General features: G+C 39.9%; 2 protein-coding genes across 2 annotated transcripts; both read left to right on the forward strand.

Moving 5' to 3' along the window:
• The first annotated feature begins 1,573 nt into the window (after nucleotides 1–1,573).
• On the forward strand, nucleotides 1,574–11,889 carry LOC138040824 (uncharacterized). The gene is made up of 6 exons (XM_068886492.1): nucleotides 1,574–1,825; nucleotides 3,560–3,630; nucleotides 4,433–4,507; nucleotides 7,770–7,993; nucleotides 9,946–10,098; nucleotides 11,141–11,889. Exons 2-6 carry the CDS (start codon nucleotides 3,615–3,617, stop codon nucleotides 11,297–11,299), a joined length of 627 nt encoding a protein of 208 aa, XP_068742593.1. The 5' UTR covers nucleotides 1,574–1,825; nucleotides 3,560–3,614; the 3' UTR covers nucleotides 11,300–11,889.
• Nucleotides 11,890–14,381: 2,492 nt separating this feature from the next.
• Nucleotides 14,382–16,927, forward strand: LOC138042499 (uncharacterized). Its single transcript, XM_068888405.1, has 3 exons — nucleotides 14,382–14,511; nucleotides 15,317–15,690; nucleotides 16,674–16,927. The coding sequence occupies exons 2-3, from the start codon at nucleotides 15,353–15,355 to the stop codon at nucleotides 16,846–16,848; spliced, it is 513 nt and encodes a 170-aa protein (XP_068744506.1). The 5' UTR covers nucleotides 14,382–14,511; nucleotides 15,317–15,352; the 3' UTR covers nucleotides 16,849–16,927.
• The last annotated feature ends 222 nt before the right edge of the window (nucleotides 16,928–17,149 follow it).

Consider the following 17,149-nt stretch of genomic DNA (forward strand, 5'->3'; position numbering starts at 1 on the left):
CCGTGCAAAAATTATACCTTTCAATAAGTAGGCTCCGTCTTAACTTCTTGTAATCCGGACACCTGAACATAAACGACTGTTGGTATTCTTCTCTTTTAGTGTCCTCCACTTTCTTCTTAACACTCTTCACCAGTCCTCTCCACTTCTAGCTTTCGATCCATGGCTTGGTCCTCCTACGTGTTGACATTCACAGAGTACTTTTTCGTGTTTCGTTTGAGTACGTCTTTATAGCGGAGTTTTTGACCACCATGCTTTCTCTTTCCTTTTTGCAGCTCACCATAGAAGATGGCCTTTGGGGAGTCGCTCCTCAGGCATTCTTCTCACATGCCCTGCCCATCTAGGTTGCGAGTTGTCATGATGGCTTCTGCACTATCAGCTCCGGCACGCTTGAGAACGTCGACACCAGGGACTCGGTCTTTCCAGCTGATGTGAAGTAATTGATCCAAGTGACGAAACTGTGTTCTTGTGAGCAACTTTATGTGCCTTACGGTAGAGAGTCAGGGTCTCAGTTGAGTAGAGTAGGCGCGGGAGCACGTGCAGAAATATAACGAGCAGAACAGATATATAAACAATTGCTATATTTTGACTTAAATAGAATCAATGTATTCAATTATACTAATGAAACATTCACAGCTATGTAAACCTCTGTGTAGCGAGAAGCTTAAAAGTGTAAAATTTCGAGTTCCGGCGAGCGTGAAATCCTAGCCTCCGGTAGGATGACCGTTTTTCATACCTTCGGTTACTTACCTAGTCCTTCAAACTGTGAAAGTATGAGCGAAACCAATTTATTGACCGGGGCCAAGATTTCTTTGATTTTTACTGACAATCACTCTTTAAAAATTTAATTTAAAAAATATTTTGAATTTAAGGGATATAATTGTAACACTTGTGCTATCCAGACCATATGCAAAAATTAAACACACAAGGCAATGCTAACCTATTTTAGTATCACCCAACTAGTGGACTAATGCAAATCCTTGGCTACGCTACTAGACGACTATTAGTAATAGTCCTCGAGTAGGGAAAAGCGTGACGTTTCCTTTCGTTTTATTCCCAAATAAATATTTATTCAACTTGCATTTGTTAACTTTATTATTGCCTCTTCTGTCCGACTAGTTGGGTGATACTAAAACAATTAGACCCTTCGCCCTCAAGGGCCACGGGTTAATAGCCAATTCGGCTTCGCCTCATGGGCTATTGACCCGTAGCCCTTGCGGGCTACGGGTCTAATTGTTAAATAGCTTTTTTGCTCAAAAAAGTGGAAGTTAGATTTTGAATAGTATTCATGGTAGCTGACGGGATATATTTAACCGTGGGATTAATTTAAACTTGGCCGCGAGTGGACTGCGACTGGCTTGCGACGAGTAGTTTTGAAATCCACTCGCGGCCAAACCATCGATTTAATCCCGCGTGTTTAAATGATCCCGCGATAAGTTATCCCGCCAGCTGAGTCCCAGGCCATCAGGAACAGTGCAATCTGAAATGACACCAACTTTTTTTCAGTCGATCATTGCAAATGACAGCAAGGTGATTTTATTTCAAGACTTTTAAAGAAGGTTTCAAACCGTGCAAGATAGCATTCATTTGTCGAATTTTTTTAACGCGCCGCCAGTAGCGTAATAGAGCACACTCTTACGTCACGAATTTAAGTTATGAATGGTAGTCCTTGATGCGTGATGTTGCGTGATCAATGGAGCTTATCTGACAATGAAGACTGGTTTGAAAACAGCTTTACGTTGAAAGGAGAAGACATTTGTTGCAATCGATAGAACTAAGTCACAGTGGCGTGAGCCGTACGTAGACAACCGTCGCAGATGACATCAAGGTACTGTCGGTTACACTTTAACATAAACAAACTTGAGAGTTTGAACGCAGTTCTTGTAAACAGCCGTTACTCTTCGAAGCAGTCACGCGAACACAGTTAACGTTAACTCTATGTAAAATGATCAAGATTGCCTCGAAGCAAAGAAAACTTGATCCTTAAACGTGTGAAGGACATCGAGAAAGATGGGAGTTGCCCCTAGTTTCACACAGATCAACATTGACGTAATCCTTAACTTTTTCTTCTGACAAGCTCGAAATTTGAAGACTGGAATAACACAGCCAGCTTGTAAATTTGGATCGTAGGTGTTTCACTGATATGGTTTCTTTGTTGATGATCTTGAAGGCAATCGTGTGGTTATCGAGCCTAATGAAAAGTAAATACAACTAACAAAACCATGACATGCGTCAGGATTCCCGAATGGTCCGGTCAGTGAAAAACGGGTGTGTTAAGAAATATAAAATGAAACCATGATTTGTTTAGTAATTTGACTTAGTAAAGAAGTCATTCTTTTTATTTGTCTCTTTAATTTTATCAACGAACTTAGTTGTCCGCGCGGCAAAGACTAAAATTTGAGCGTGACCAGACGCCACGAGCTTCGCACTTGACATCCGATCGGATATAAATTGTATTTAATTAATTAACGAAGCTTGTCTAGTCTTGCCAAGGAACAGGAGCTGCGATCTTTAACCACAAAGTGCAACGAACCTCAAGGCAAGTGCAGACAAGTTAACTTCAATGGAATTCAATTCTCATTTAGAAACGTTGTTTACATTGTGCACTTAAAAAAATAAAGGCGATATTGACCTCCCGAAAGATGATCAATACTGCCCCTATCTGACCGCCTAAGAGCGAACGTCATTCAAAAGTTGTTCTGTTTTGAACAACTTCACGCGCTGCCTTAGAAACAGCTGGGGGCATACATCCAGTGAAGTGCAACTTGAGTTTTGGTAGATTCGTAGATATATAGATAGTTAATTTATAATGACTACACAAGACAAAGTTGAATTATCGGCGATTATCACTGTGTACAAGAACTGATGTAAGCTCCATATAATTAGGAGTTAATTTGTACAAAAGTATACACTCTCTATACACATTCTGCGGAAAATAAAGCTCTATATGACAAAAATTTAAAAGGAATAGTCGTTAAAAAAATATGGAAGTAACATCGACGCGAGCATTACAGATTACAAAACTATTACGACATGTTCTTGAAAACATATTGTTTTCTCTTTTCGATTAGAACAACTTCCTTTAGTAATTTATCTACTAGTTTCAGTCGACTATCTGTGAGACTTTATGTTAGGCTTGACTCAACCAATGCCTCTCCTTCATGCTAGTTAAAGAGGTACTCGGGAATTTCTTATGAAAGACGAGATACCCATACACCATAATAGCGCACAGCCAAGTGCAGCCGGAAAAACTGAAAACAAGCTCACGAATACCCACGACAGAGAGTTAAACTTGAGAGATAAACTATGGCAGCGCTTTTTAATTTTATTAATGGAGTCAATGTGACAGTTCCATTTCAAAGCATCAGACGCCCTCCACAGAAATTGAATGAAGCTTAAACTTTGAGAGGAACAAACAAAGAATAGGATAAAGGGGAAGAGGAGAGAGGAAAAAAGAGAAAAGTAGAGATGAAGCAAGTCGTCTAGTCATGCTTTCCGACATGGTTAGTTTCCTTTGGCATTCAGACCTGCCACATATCATAATAAACTGCTTATATTTTAGGAACTTGTCTGCCTGAGCTGGCTCCAGGGGTTTAAGGTTGGTGAATTAAACTGGAATGGAACCAAATGGAGGTGAGACTTTCTATCTTGACACTACTTATATATGTTCTATCCTTTCTTTCTTGGGGTCACCAGTGACCTTAAGAACTACAACAAAGAACTCACAGAAAAAAACGCCTACCTGAGCTCCAGTTATTGATGGTTCAACTTCGTTGAACTTTATATTCTATCCGCGCTATTCTGGAACTGATTGAGGATGAACATTGTTTAAGCTAAAAAGGAAAATTTGAATCAACCGTTGTGTGCTCATGTTTTCTGTGAGCCATTCTCACTGTTAGTCTGTGTTGAATGAGGGATCGGCACATTTATAATAATAATAATAATAATAATAATAATAATAATAATAATATTATTATTATTATTATTATTATTATTATTATTATTATTATTATCATTAACAGGAGCCCATGACTAGGAGCGTACAACTTCATTGTATTTGTGGAACGGCATTTTTATAGACCGAGTTATTTTTAGATTAATTTTCCTAAGAAACCAGACCTTTCCAGCTAACCACAAATCTTGCAGAAGAAATTTATTTTATTTTCAGATTGAGATCACGGAGAATGGCAAGAGAGGATATTGAGAATGGTCGAGCGTGGAGCTAAATCTTATTTAAGAATTCATCTAAAAATAGCTTGATCTGTCAAAATATCTTTACAAAGACCTAGCATTGGAGTTGTGGGCTACTGATTATGGGCTCCTGTTATTAATCAATAACATACAACCATGGCCATTTCCTTTCCTCCTTCTCTAGTAATTCTTCTGTTGTGCTGTTTTTATGTCTAACATCGAAGTGTCTTCTTTTTCTTTTCAGTTGGACCTATGCCAGTTGATAACCAGGAGCGGAAACGATCTACGGACATCAAGGCCTGGGAAACAGTATCTGATTGTGAGTTGTGAAGAGCGACAAGTTGTGCTTAATTGGACTTGGCATATGGCCAGGGAAGGGGCTGAGCTCAGGGGTTCTCCCGATCGGTAAAAGGAAGTGGTAAAAACCCTTCTTGTGGTATCGCGATCTCGTTCCCAGGCAACCTCATTCCCAGGAACTCTCCCTTAGCTTCTGGGCTAGGGCCGAGGGAGAGGTCCTGGGAACGAGGTTGGTTCCCAGGGCTTTTCTTCGCCGAGTGTAGGGCGGGTACGTGGGCAGGCGGGCGGTATCGGGGAATGAACTTCAAAGGATGAAGTTCGACAAAGTAATGACTAGGAGCATACAACTTTATTGTATTTGTGGGACGGCGTTTTTAAAGACCGCGAGTTATTTTTAGATTGATTAAACTGAGAAACCAGACCTTTCCAATCTAGTCACAAGTGTTGCCTGAGAAAGAATACCCATGGGATTGAGAATGGTCACAAGCGCAAACCAAATCGTATTTGAGAACTCGTCTAAAAAAAAAGCTTGATATGTGCAAATGCCATTACATGAACCTAGAATTGAAGGTGTAGGCTCCTGCCCACATACATCGTGCAGTCATAGAGGAGAAAGGCGTGGGCCATGACCACTATGTTCTAAAAAAATAGACTGAATCCCCAAGGAGACAATATGGGTACCTTCAAATTGTCACCTATCCAGTTACTACCCGTGTCCATCAGGAATTAACTACGGTAGACGGACGCAAACTTGGATTTCCTACCGAACTCAAATCCTTGGGGTTTGTTTTAATGGGCAATTCGAATGATCGCTTTATTGGAGAGACAGTGAGGTCTATTTTTGATATAATGGAATTTACAAATAGCGAAAACATTCCCGGCATTCTGATTTTTATTGACTTTAAAAAAGCTTTTGACACTTTAGACTGGAATTATCTCTTCAAATGTCTTGAAGCATTCAATTTTGGTTCGGACTTTATACATTATGTGAAAATATTCTACACAAATATTGAGAGCTGCGTGATTAATAATGGATCAGCTTCGGATTACTTTAGGCTGGAGCGGGGTGTCAGACAAGGAGACCCGCTCTCCCCATATCTTTTTCTTCTTGTAATTGAGACGTTAGCAATTGCTATTTGCGAAAATAAAGACATTAAAGGAATAAAAATTGAACAGGAGGAAACTAAACTTCTCCAATATGCGGATGATACAACGGCAGTTCTTTCGGATCTAAATTTGGCTCAATATTTATTTCAGCAGCTTGAGTTTTTTAAATCGCTGAGCGGCCTAGAGATTAACAACTCAAAAACTGAAGGCTTTTGGATTGGTACGCTTAAAGGAAACGGCATAAAACCGCTTGGAATAAAATGGCCAAGTGAACCAATTAAAGCCTTAGGCGTTTCCTTCACTTATGATCAGAGGCTACTCTATGAAAAGAACTTCCAAGATAAAATTGATACTATGAAGAAGCTTACCAATATTTGGTGTTCTAGAGGGCTCTCTGTTTATGGGAAAGTAGCTATAATTAAATCCCAGCTGATTTTTAAATTGGTCTACACGTCATCATTACTACCAACCCCTTCCCATGTTATCAAGAAAGTGAATCATATAATTTATAACTTTTTATGGAATGGAAAAGACAAGGTGACGAGGCTGCAGTCCGCCATCAATAATTACGAAGCAGGTGGTGTAAAAATGATAGATATAGATAGCTTGATTAAAGATTTAAGACTCGCCTGGTTAAAGCGTCGGAATCTTCAGTAATAATAGAGCCACATGGAAAACCTATTTAATGTTCCTCTTAGGAGGCCCTCTAATTTTCAGTTGCAATTATAACATCGAAAACCTCTCTATAACATCACTTTTTTACTGAGAACTGTTACAGTGGTGGTCACAATTCCGCAATGATTTTGCAGACAAGAAAGACTGGTGTTCCGTGATCTGGAATAATAAGGATACAAAAATAAATGGAAAACCAGTTTTTTATAAGACATTCTTCGATTTCGGAATATATTCTGTCAGTGATTTTTTATTTAACCTTAGCAACATCGAATCCTACAATGTAATAAATAAGAAACTAAAAAAAGTTAATGTACTTACGTGGATTGGACTTAGACATGCGATGCCTCTCAGTTTAAAGAAGATTTGTGGCCCCACTAAAGGTGTGTCTTCCTTCAAGCATAATGGAAATATTTTTGACATAATTAATGAAAAACAAATCAAAAGGTTATTATTGCTTGATTATTAGCGATAAAGCCCAACTTCCAAACAATGCAAATAAACTGAAACAAGAATTTAAATTATCCGAAGATGACTTTGAACTTGATTACACTCCCATACAGTGGCTCTTGAACCTTTAGTTATGTTCAGGTCTTCCAGTACAAGGTCTTAAATTCGATACTTTATACAAACACAAAATTATATAAAGTTGGCTATACTGAGCAAGATAAATGCACTTTTTGTAACACAGAACCTGAAACATTACACCACTTTCTCTTCCATTGTCCGCACTCGAATATATTCTGGAAAGATTGCGAGCAATACGCCTTTTCAATAACAAAACAAAACAAAGTCCTTAATTTACAGGATATCATAATTGGTAGCATAAATTCATCGTCATGTCCCTTACTTAACTATTTAATATTAATTGGTAAACTTTATCTGTGGAACTGCAGAAGGAAACGTTTACTTCCGTGTATTGAAGGTTTCAAATCTAAGCTTAAGATCAAATACCAAACAGAAAAATACATTTATACTAAGAACAATAAGTTTGTGTTGTGTTGTAAAAGTAACTGTTTAAGGTGTTAGAACGTACTTAATTGTAAACGTACACGCTTATATTTATATTAAGTTTTTATAATCAATACTAAGAATCATACATGCCATCAGCAGTTGCGCGGCTGTTTGGCCTTTTTTGTTTGCGTGTAAATAAATAATTATTAACATTGTAATAAGTATTGGTAATTGGTAATGTTAGTAGTGTAAGTAACTTGTGTAATGTATTTTGTAAACAGCTAGTCACGATAATACGTTTTTTTATTAAAAAAAAAATCTGATGTACCGGTAAATGCAAATTTTCTAGTAGAGACCTGTACTGATTTCTCAACGCCTGACTTTTCGATGGCCTTAGTTTTGGTTTTTGGTTACCAGCGTTCCCTTTTATTTCATCTCTGCACTTTTATCGTACTTAAATGTCTATTAAACATCTCGATCAAGCATTTTCTGCGATGATTTTTTTTGGCCTTGTTAGGTTATTAATTGACGATGATTTTTTTAACTTTAAGCACTGCGCAATGGAACTTTCGAACTAAAAAAGCTCGATCCTCCACAAGTCCGCTCTAAAACATCACTGACGTCGTCATGTGACGAAAAGAACATCAAAGAAGAAGACCGGGCTACCTCTCTACCAGGATCCACCGCGGAACTGGATTTAGTGACTTGGCCAACAGACGATGATTCCCAGTGTGAAGTTCGCGTTACTATCCTACCTGCAGTACCTGCAGTAAAGGTCAGTCAGTCACGATTACATATATACCTTCCCTTGGAAATGTTTCCCATTTTTATGATTTGTCGTGAAACAAGAAATATAAGTGACATATAACGCATCTTGTGGTATTATCAAGGTTACAAAGATAAAATGCGGTTTGTGAAAAGGCTAAGTTGAAACGAATTTTCAATAAAGGGGTGCCAAGCTAATTACATGAATACTTTAGCACGAAGATATTGAATACACAGCATTTTATTAACAAGGCAGTCAAATTTGTTCGTGCATTTCTTGATTACATTGAAGCGTGCTAAGAAATTGTTCGGAACGCAGTGTTATGTTCTTTGCAATAATGCCTGTAAATAGATGACGCCTTATGAGGGTGTCCCTCAACGCGCGTGTGAAGGTGGCCCTTTGTGTACCCGACATAACCTGCATCGCACAGGTCACACTTGAATAAATAAACAACGCATTGCTGGGTTACGATGTTAGGCTTGGGCTCACGCAAACTTAGATCTTGTTTAAGCTTGCGGCTAGTAAACACGGGTTGAATGGTCTTTTGCACCTTGCTGCTAAGATCTCTAAGTTGTCGTTTGACAGACACTGCAGCATCCTGATCTTTATAGGAGATAACTATCCGGATGGCGTCATCGGCATGCTGTTTAGGCTGGTCCACTGCGACTCTGGACGTGATAAACCTGTTGATGACGGAATCAATAAGGTATTCGGATACCTCAGCTTACGGAAAACTTCTCTCCGACGTTCACAGTCTGCTGAAAAATGCGCCCAAGATGATGATAGCTGGTGCGCACGATCAAGCATAGTGACGAGCAAGCCATGCTTGTAGCCGCTGTCCACATGGCTATGATAGTGCAGGAGTAGCGCAGTGTTTGTCGGCTTAACGTAAAGCTTTGTTTCAACACATGGTGCGCGATTTAAAAACTGCACCCCAAGGAAAGGGAGCATCTCATTTTTCTCTACCTCCATAGTGAATCTCACGGCGCTATGGGTGTGATTCAGAGTATCCAAAAATTGTGTCATAAGGCCCCAATCTTGTGATTTTACACTGAAGTAAAGCTAAAGCCCAGCCCAAAAGTCTCATGAAGACCTTTGATCAACTCGACCCTTCAACATTCCCCCCCCCCCCCCCTCCCCCAACCCACTTTAAACTCTCCCATCTCGTCCAAACACGTGCTTATAGCTGTTAGCAACTTCAGGGCCAGGAAAAAAAAAATCATTTGAAACCTGACACTTCCGATTCAATTTTCCCCTCCTCACCCAGGAAAAGGTCAAATTCCTTAACCCTGGGAGGGCCTTACCCGTCAAATTTCCCACTCCGCGGGCACAGAGTCATATGCCCAGGGTTTGCCGGGGATGGGGGTGGGGATGTTGAAGTTTCCATTTGATCGGCGCATCATAGAATAGCCTGCAATTTAAGTTTCCCGTAATCCAGGATTACCTTAATCAGGTTTTGATGCAACTGGACCCAGATACATTTCATGAAAAAATATAGAGCACTCTAAGTTACATCCTGATTGACCAGCCTGAAAGCTCATAATGTTCCAAGGGTGCACCTCATTGTTGTACCCGATGGATAAATCGCTCACTGTTCAGCGGATAACCCAGACAATACGTTTTGAGATAGCTTATCGACTGGATATTAATTTATCCACTTAATTTTGAACTATCCAGGCCAGAAAAATGATTGTGAATCTATCTGTAGTGTATTAGACCGGAAATTGTTACGGATCGGAAACAGGGTTATTGGACATCCCAGGGTGCCTTGCGTTCAGTCTGCCGTTGGGAGTTTCCCTTTGAAGTTTCATAGTTGTGTTTTCTCGGTATTATCCTGTAACATCGAGGCGAGTTTCTATAAAAAGATACTATTTTCATAAAATCCTTGCCTAAAGACATAAAAAATGTGGATGCGATCTTTTAACTTCTCTCTGAATTCTTGATTTTAATGTCCTTTGTAGGATGATGCGAGAAAACCATCTCGTTACAGTACACAGCATCAAAACAGGAGCCAGCTAGTTCCAAGGCCAGATAATCATCTTTGTTTGGCAATCACCGGCATGATATGCTGTTGCTTTCCGCTTGGTGTAGTTGGTTTCATTTGCGCAATGCAAGTAAGTTATATTACGGCTCTCAGAAATTGACTGTGTAGGCCAATTGATACTTAAGTTGTGCCCGTAATTAATTTTGCCCAGTTTAAGTCAAAAGTCAGCGTGGACGTAATAATAAGAGGGTCTTCTCCCTGGGACGCAAAAGGACCGGGCATCGGTGGCTCAGCTGATTGAGCACCGGGCTGCCATGAGGTCGTGATTTCGACTCCGTCCGGACCAACACTCAGGGCTTTTAAATAACTGAGCAGAAAGTGCTGCCTTTGTAATTAAATCCGCAAATGGTTAGACTTTCAAGTCCAAGGACTAGAAACCGTAGGCCCCGTCTCACATGTTCATTAGTTTCCTGTGGGACGTTAAAGAACTCACACACTATTCGAGAAGAGTAGGGGATGACGTTCTCGGTGTTGTAGCAGGTCCACATCAGCTGAATAGCTGCCAAAACTTCAACCTGCTCAAACAAATAAATAACAAACAAACAAACAAGCACCCGGCCCCCGCTAGGTTCTGTCAGGAGCTCATCAACAGGAGTCTTTATCTCCATTTATTCCTCGAGTCAACCCTTTCCCGGGTAAATTTATTTTTAGGAACAGGTTTTTCCGCGAAAAGTATCATACTTTCCTTGACACAGAGATAGCTCTGTTTTAATAGGTCACTTCGGAAACTACCATAATACTCTTTGTTTGTTCCCCCAAATTTTGCATAAACATTGTTCCCAGTTTCTCTTGGGACTTACAATGGTCCCAAGACAAAACAAAAACAATGCTTATGGATGCTTATGCAAAATATGGGTGGACAGACAAAAAGTATTATGGTATTTTCCAAAGTGGCCTATTGGCTTTTACATCAGTGAGCGTGCTGAATCTCCCAAGGAAGGCGTTCTATAAATAAATTTACTCTGGAAGGCCAACTGTGGGAGACTTTCCTTGATGAACTCCTGGTTTTGCGGTCCCTCGCTCGAAGTCACCATTACTGAATCATGTACCTGAGTCTGCTTTGAAAAATATCGTGTACCGTAATAAGTTGCCATGGTTTCAATTTTAAACAGGTTGACAAAGCATATGATGACGGCAATCGGGAGGGAGCAGCCTGGAGATCTAGAAACGCAAGATACTTGAGTTTAACGGCAGTGGTCTTTGGAATGTTAGGAATTGTTGGAGCCTCGTTTTACTTGATATTTTATCACCTCGTGCCCTCGTTGTCATGAATGGAGACTGTGTGTTAAAACAGAGAGTGAAAAGAAACTTAAATTACAGAGAACTGAAAAGGACAATCAACAGAGGACAAACAAAAATTTCTTTTCGTGACGGCATCGAACGTTTCTCTTAACTCCGACTCAGCTAAAGCCATTCAAATGGCTTCTCTTTTGGAGCGACAAACGTATTACGCATCGCCGATCAAAGTGCTTGAGGTTCATTAGGTCAACTGACATATTTTGACCAATCATACGCCAGCGAGATGTAATATGAAAAGATAGCACAAAAGCCACGGTTTTTAAGACCATCCCGTGGTACGTTGCGGTCTTTCATTCTTATGACGTAAGCAAAAAGTTATATCAGTCGACAATGGGTGCCAACTATGACCCTGAAAATAAGTTAAAAATATATCCAAGATAGAACGTTCTAAAAATAGAAGGATAGGCGCAAAGGTTGACTCATGGGGCTTATGTGGAAAATACCCTACAACAGTTTCGACTAACGTTTGAATACTCTATGTTGTTAAATTTATTTGAGGATCATTGTAAAAAAGAAATGCGTCTAAAAAAATGGATGTCATCAAAGGAGTTCATTATGACAATTCGTTGCAACGTTGCCTTGAATTAAGTCTTGTGAACTCAATAAGCCATTTCCGAGTTCATGTCTGCCTTCTCTTCAAAGCGAATCTAAGTGCAACGTTTTTGTGATGATAATTAGATCTACTTTACGTATGAACGAAAATTAATTTTTACAGCAACTTGGACTCGCTTTGAAGAGAAGGCAGACATGAACTCGGAAATGGTCTATTCTGCTATCCGAAAAAGGGTTCTGCAAGTTGTCGCAACGTTTTTAGCCGGTGCAAGGTATATTACATTGGGTGGTGTTTCGTGCAACTTGTTTTGCAATGGCGTTGCCAAATTGCACGAAACGTTGCAGCGTAACAGCGCCTTTAGTCCCTGATTGTGTAGGCTCCGCAACTGTATCGAAACCTCATTCCAATGTGGTTCGCTTTTTTACATAGTTTAATTAATTTAAGAAAGAGATCCATCCCTTTATTTTTGTTTGTTTGTTTGCTTTTTTCTTCTCGACCCTGCGGCGGCTGGCAGCACCTTCGACCCCGTTTATAATTTAGCTTGTGCAATCCCAAATGACAGAATCGAGTTTTTACCCAATTCCCAAAATTTGGTTAACGTTGTACATCAATTTATTTTTGATATCTAATTTCAAGATTTTAAGAATTTACTGTATCTGCAAGTCTGATAAGGTTGCTCGACATTTGCAGAGTTTAAAAGGACAAGAAATGGAGATATTGTCCTCAGCGCACAGTGCTTTGTTGTACAGTTTCAACATTAAGTTTTGCAGTTAAGGACGATGCCTACTAATTCATAGGTATTTTTGCGCGTTTTACTGAATATGCGGGAAAAGCAGGTTTTAATTAGTGTTATTGAAATCCAAAAAGAAAATTGGGGGTAACCACGCATTTTTCGAAGATAATTAATCAACAATATTTGAAAAAGCTTTAACAGTACAACGCAATGTACGGCGTTCTTTTCCAAAGTGAAGCCTCACCTCACATACGACGAGAGCTACTGAAATTTAAGTTGACCAATCAGAATTCAACGACCGGGAAAAACTGTGCTATCCGACGTCTCGTCAATTGTTCGCAATTAAAGGGCCAGAAAACCATTGAAAAGATTTTGTGGCAACCTTTTGTGAACAAACATCGGTGCGAAAACTGGGTTGCCAGAAAGCGGCGATTCGAACGTCAGCTGTTGTGCGTTGGCTGTCATTTGCGCTTTTTCTTAATTTAAGACGAATTCAGTGTAGTATTTCGGAATAAAGTGTAAGAAGACGTTAAAACTGTATTGATAATGTATTTACCTGTGCAAAAGACTTTGATGGTGTCCTTTCGACAGGTAGATCGCCAACGCACAGAAATGCACCGTTTCCAGTGAAAGGGAAATGATTGACAGGATAACACAGTTTTGAATGCCGCGCGCACTGCGGGCGCGGGTTCCGCATGCACGGCATTATCTGTGAAAAATGTGTGGTTACCCCCAGTTTTCCTTTTGGATACCAAGAGCACTTGCTAAGATCTGCTTTCTCCGTCCCTGTATTAATAAGCACCACCCTTAGGAAATCCGAGTATCTCGAGATCCGCAGTATGTATGCGCAATAACAATAGTAGGCAGCAAGATTCATGGTACAAAATGTGTACTTATACACAGGGTAGTATCCCATATACCGCTGACATAAGCCCCAAATCCTCCCTATCCTAGAGTGGCTGTTTTTCAGAAACTGCAGAAGTCACTAGAACAGTTTAGCCAAAACAAAACCTATACCACAATCGTTTCTCTCCGAAAAAAGGAATTATTTATACTTGTTCAGTTCGTTCAGTCCTTTTCTGGTTTCCTTAGTCTAGATAAAATCCTCAACCAAATTTTCAGTTCCGTGAAAAATTATACACTATTCTAGACAAAAACGCTCTGATTCATGTACCCTATCCTAGAGTAAACTGCTTAAAAACCATACCCTTCGCAGCGGCACATACCTATATACAGTGTATATAGCTCATATATGGCAGTACTCCCTTCCCCCTCCCCCCTCCCCGGGGGGGGGGGGGGGCTTATGGCCCTGTGATGACGAACATTTTTGACAATATCAACGGTGACAACCATAATTTTTCATCAAAGGTAACAAATTGAACAAGCGCCAAAAAAGATGCAGTCAAAACTATGATGCCGCCAACAAGGACATTGGCACAGTATTTAAACTTCAGTTACAGAGAAGAAGTCACAAGGGTCAAGTTACACAAGGGTACAACAACAACAACAACAAACGCTGCAAGGTGAAATTTCAGCTGCAGTGTCAGCCTTGGGCCATTAGGTCTTCAGCTTTGTTTCACAGTCGAGCTCTGTGACGGGTGGCGAGATTGACTTTTCGAGAATCCAATTTTTGAATTTCGCTGTGTATTTAGCTGGTACTTGAATAGCATATATAGTTGATCATTTTTTTGCAAAATAACAATTCAACTTTCTTGGGGATGTTCTCCCATTTCTGAAACGTCCACACGTCCCCGAGTCCCCACGTCCCCACGTCCCCACGTCCCCTGTCCACGCGTCCTCGTCCTACTTTTCGACACATCCGCTCTGCGGCTCATTTGCTCTTTTGTCGGGTTGGAGCTTAATTTTTGCTTAAGTAAAGCCTCTCAAATCTTCCTCAGGTAAGCAGCCAGCGTTACTGTAGGTTGTAACAAAGTTAATAGCATTGTACTTAAAAGGTGTAGAAGCTTTTCAATAGAAACTCGTACCGTAGGCCTTCGTGCTCAGGGCTGCACGGTATTTTAAATGTTGTGCGTGTGCCACGAGGTGAAACCAAAAAGAAAATATCATTCAGCATAAACGGTAAATTTGAAATGAAATTAGCTTTAGAAGCAACGGATAAACTGCACGATCTCGAACTGCTGTCGCTCAAATGACGCATGCTTCAGTGAAACTTAATTGTATTCCAAAACCCAATTTCACCTGACATTTTATAATTAATACTCTAAAATCTAAAGCTTCAGCCTATATTTAAGCAAACCTCTGTTAGAAAATGCTGTAGTACATGAAGGCGTTTCATAAGAAATGTGTTCTTAATGCGTGACTTTTAATGATATTTGTTTACAAATTTTCAATAGGCGAGCTCATACTGGGGCCCAAGTAGGCCATAAGTGCAACAGAAACTCAGGCCAACTTGAGACTTACTCGTGTTTTGATCTGCTCAAGTACTCGCATTCGAGGGTGATAAAACTAGACTTTAGATCATACTTGGGCTTCTCTGAACATAACTCGTTTCTGAGGTTGCAAATTAACGTCATTTACATTTTAAAGTAGAACTCTGGTATACTTAAAGCCTTCTTACATCCCAAGTATGAACCCGACTAACATTATTGTTGTTGCATGAAAGATGATCAATGCTTTTATGTTCGGTCTGAATAAGACCACGGAGTTACATAAAGTACCGGTACATTTTTCTTAATTTTTAAGGTTTATAGTAAGAAAAAACAACAGTGCTACATCACAATGAGCCACCAGTTTTGCTGGTTTCGTAACATATTGGGACAAAAGCTTACTGATGAAGAAATGGGAAATATAAAGTACCCAAGGGTGGAGCTCTATTCACATGTTACTTTCAAGACCATCCAAGCAGGGGCGTTGTTGGGAATGATTGTGATAGCTCCAGCCGTTCGTCTTGCAGCAGGGCCTCGTACATTAAAGGCAGTCACTGAAACAGCTCTTCGTTATGGTAGAAATGGTGCAATTATTGGCATTCCACTGGGATCTCTTATGACTTATGGACGAGCCACAAGTGGTGATGGAATCGACGAGGATGGCTTCATTGACCGTGCCTACAGACTGAGGTATAGGGTGAAAGCTGTGTTTAATTTTTATTGTATCATAAGACTATAATGAAAATGATAATCCTTGACTCTCCTTTGACTTTGGCCTTAAAAGTTGCAAGCATTTTGAAATGGAATTTTGGCTAACTGGGTGAAAGGTTAATATCCTAAATTGTTATATGGTTCTGTCTCACGAGGACTGGGAACTACAAAATTCACGAATTTGATTGGGTAAAAACGAAATTGACCGCGGTCTAGATTTTCCCATCTAGACCTGCATCTAGACCGGCAATGTTTTGCGGTGATCAGATGCAAACTAAAATGTAAAAACATTGAATATTCTCTTCTAGCAATATTTATTTATGGAAGTGCCAAACAGCATGATGACAAAAGAGAGGATGACGAGCAAACTTTGACAGAATTAAGTTCAGCTCATCGCCACTCATCGCCGTTCGCAAGCAAAATGTCAGTTAGTACAAACCAGTTACATTAAACAAATTAAATTGTTCTTGTTTGCCATATAATAAACATCTTATTAACTGACCTCGGTCGTGTGTACAGACCTCACTGCGTTCGGTCTGTACTCACCACCTCGGTCAAGATTCTCCCATACAGACCTCCTGCTCGGTTAATAATAGCTAAATAATATTTAACAATAATTATTATTCTAAGAGGGCGTGCTGGATATGAAGTGATAGATTTCTAACAAGGTACTATATGTAGCGCCAAGTTGGTTATAATCATTTCGTATTCAGCAAACCTGAGAAGAATAATAAGATTGTTTCGTTGGTGTTCCTGGGGGTAGTATTGTTGACTAATGCATTGATTTCTGCCTCAGAGCTACAGAAATCTTTTGAGTTTGCTTTATTGCTGATGCGATCCTTGGCCATATCAGGTACAGAAGTATATGCACTGATGGTCTGTACCCGCCGAGCCAATGAAAATGCTGGAAATCTGACATCCATAGTTCAGTTTTTAATAAAATCTTTTATTATGTCTGCCAGGTACAACCGAAACCAGGTACGAGTGGACCGAGCCTCCATTTCAGGGATGTTAGGAGGTGCTGGTGTGGCCCTGTTGTTAGGGGGCTCTGCTGTTTCTGGTGCTGTGGTGGGGCTTGTTGGTGGAACAGTTACCATGGGGATCTACAATGCATTTTCTGCTGAAAGGCACATTTGAGAGACAGCTTGTGGAAAGACTACTTGTGATGGTCCTGTCTGTATTAGGTTGGACTTCAATAAAACAGGGTGTTGTGTGATATGATATCATTATTTTTGCTTGCATTTAGTTTGATAATAGTTCCATGAGTATTACTGTGTGATCTTGGTAAAAAGATGTATGAAGGTTTGCATAACATTACGATCTTGAAGATCTGAGTCATGTCTTCTTAACTTAAATCCTTGAGAACAGGGATGGATCCAGGATTTTTATTAGGAGGGAGTGCACTACTAAGGAATGGCGTAGCTGATTGGTGACGTTT

This window comes from Montipora capricornis, chromosome 3, assembly GCF_036669925.1.
Source record: "Montipora capricornis isolate CH-2021 chromosome 3, ASM3666992v2, whole genome shotgun sequence".
Taxonomy (NCBI): domain Eukaryota; kingdom Metazoa; phylum Cnidaria; class Anthozoa; order Scleractinia; family Acroporidae; genus Montipora; species Montipora capricornis.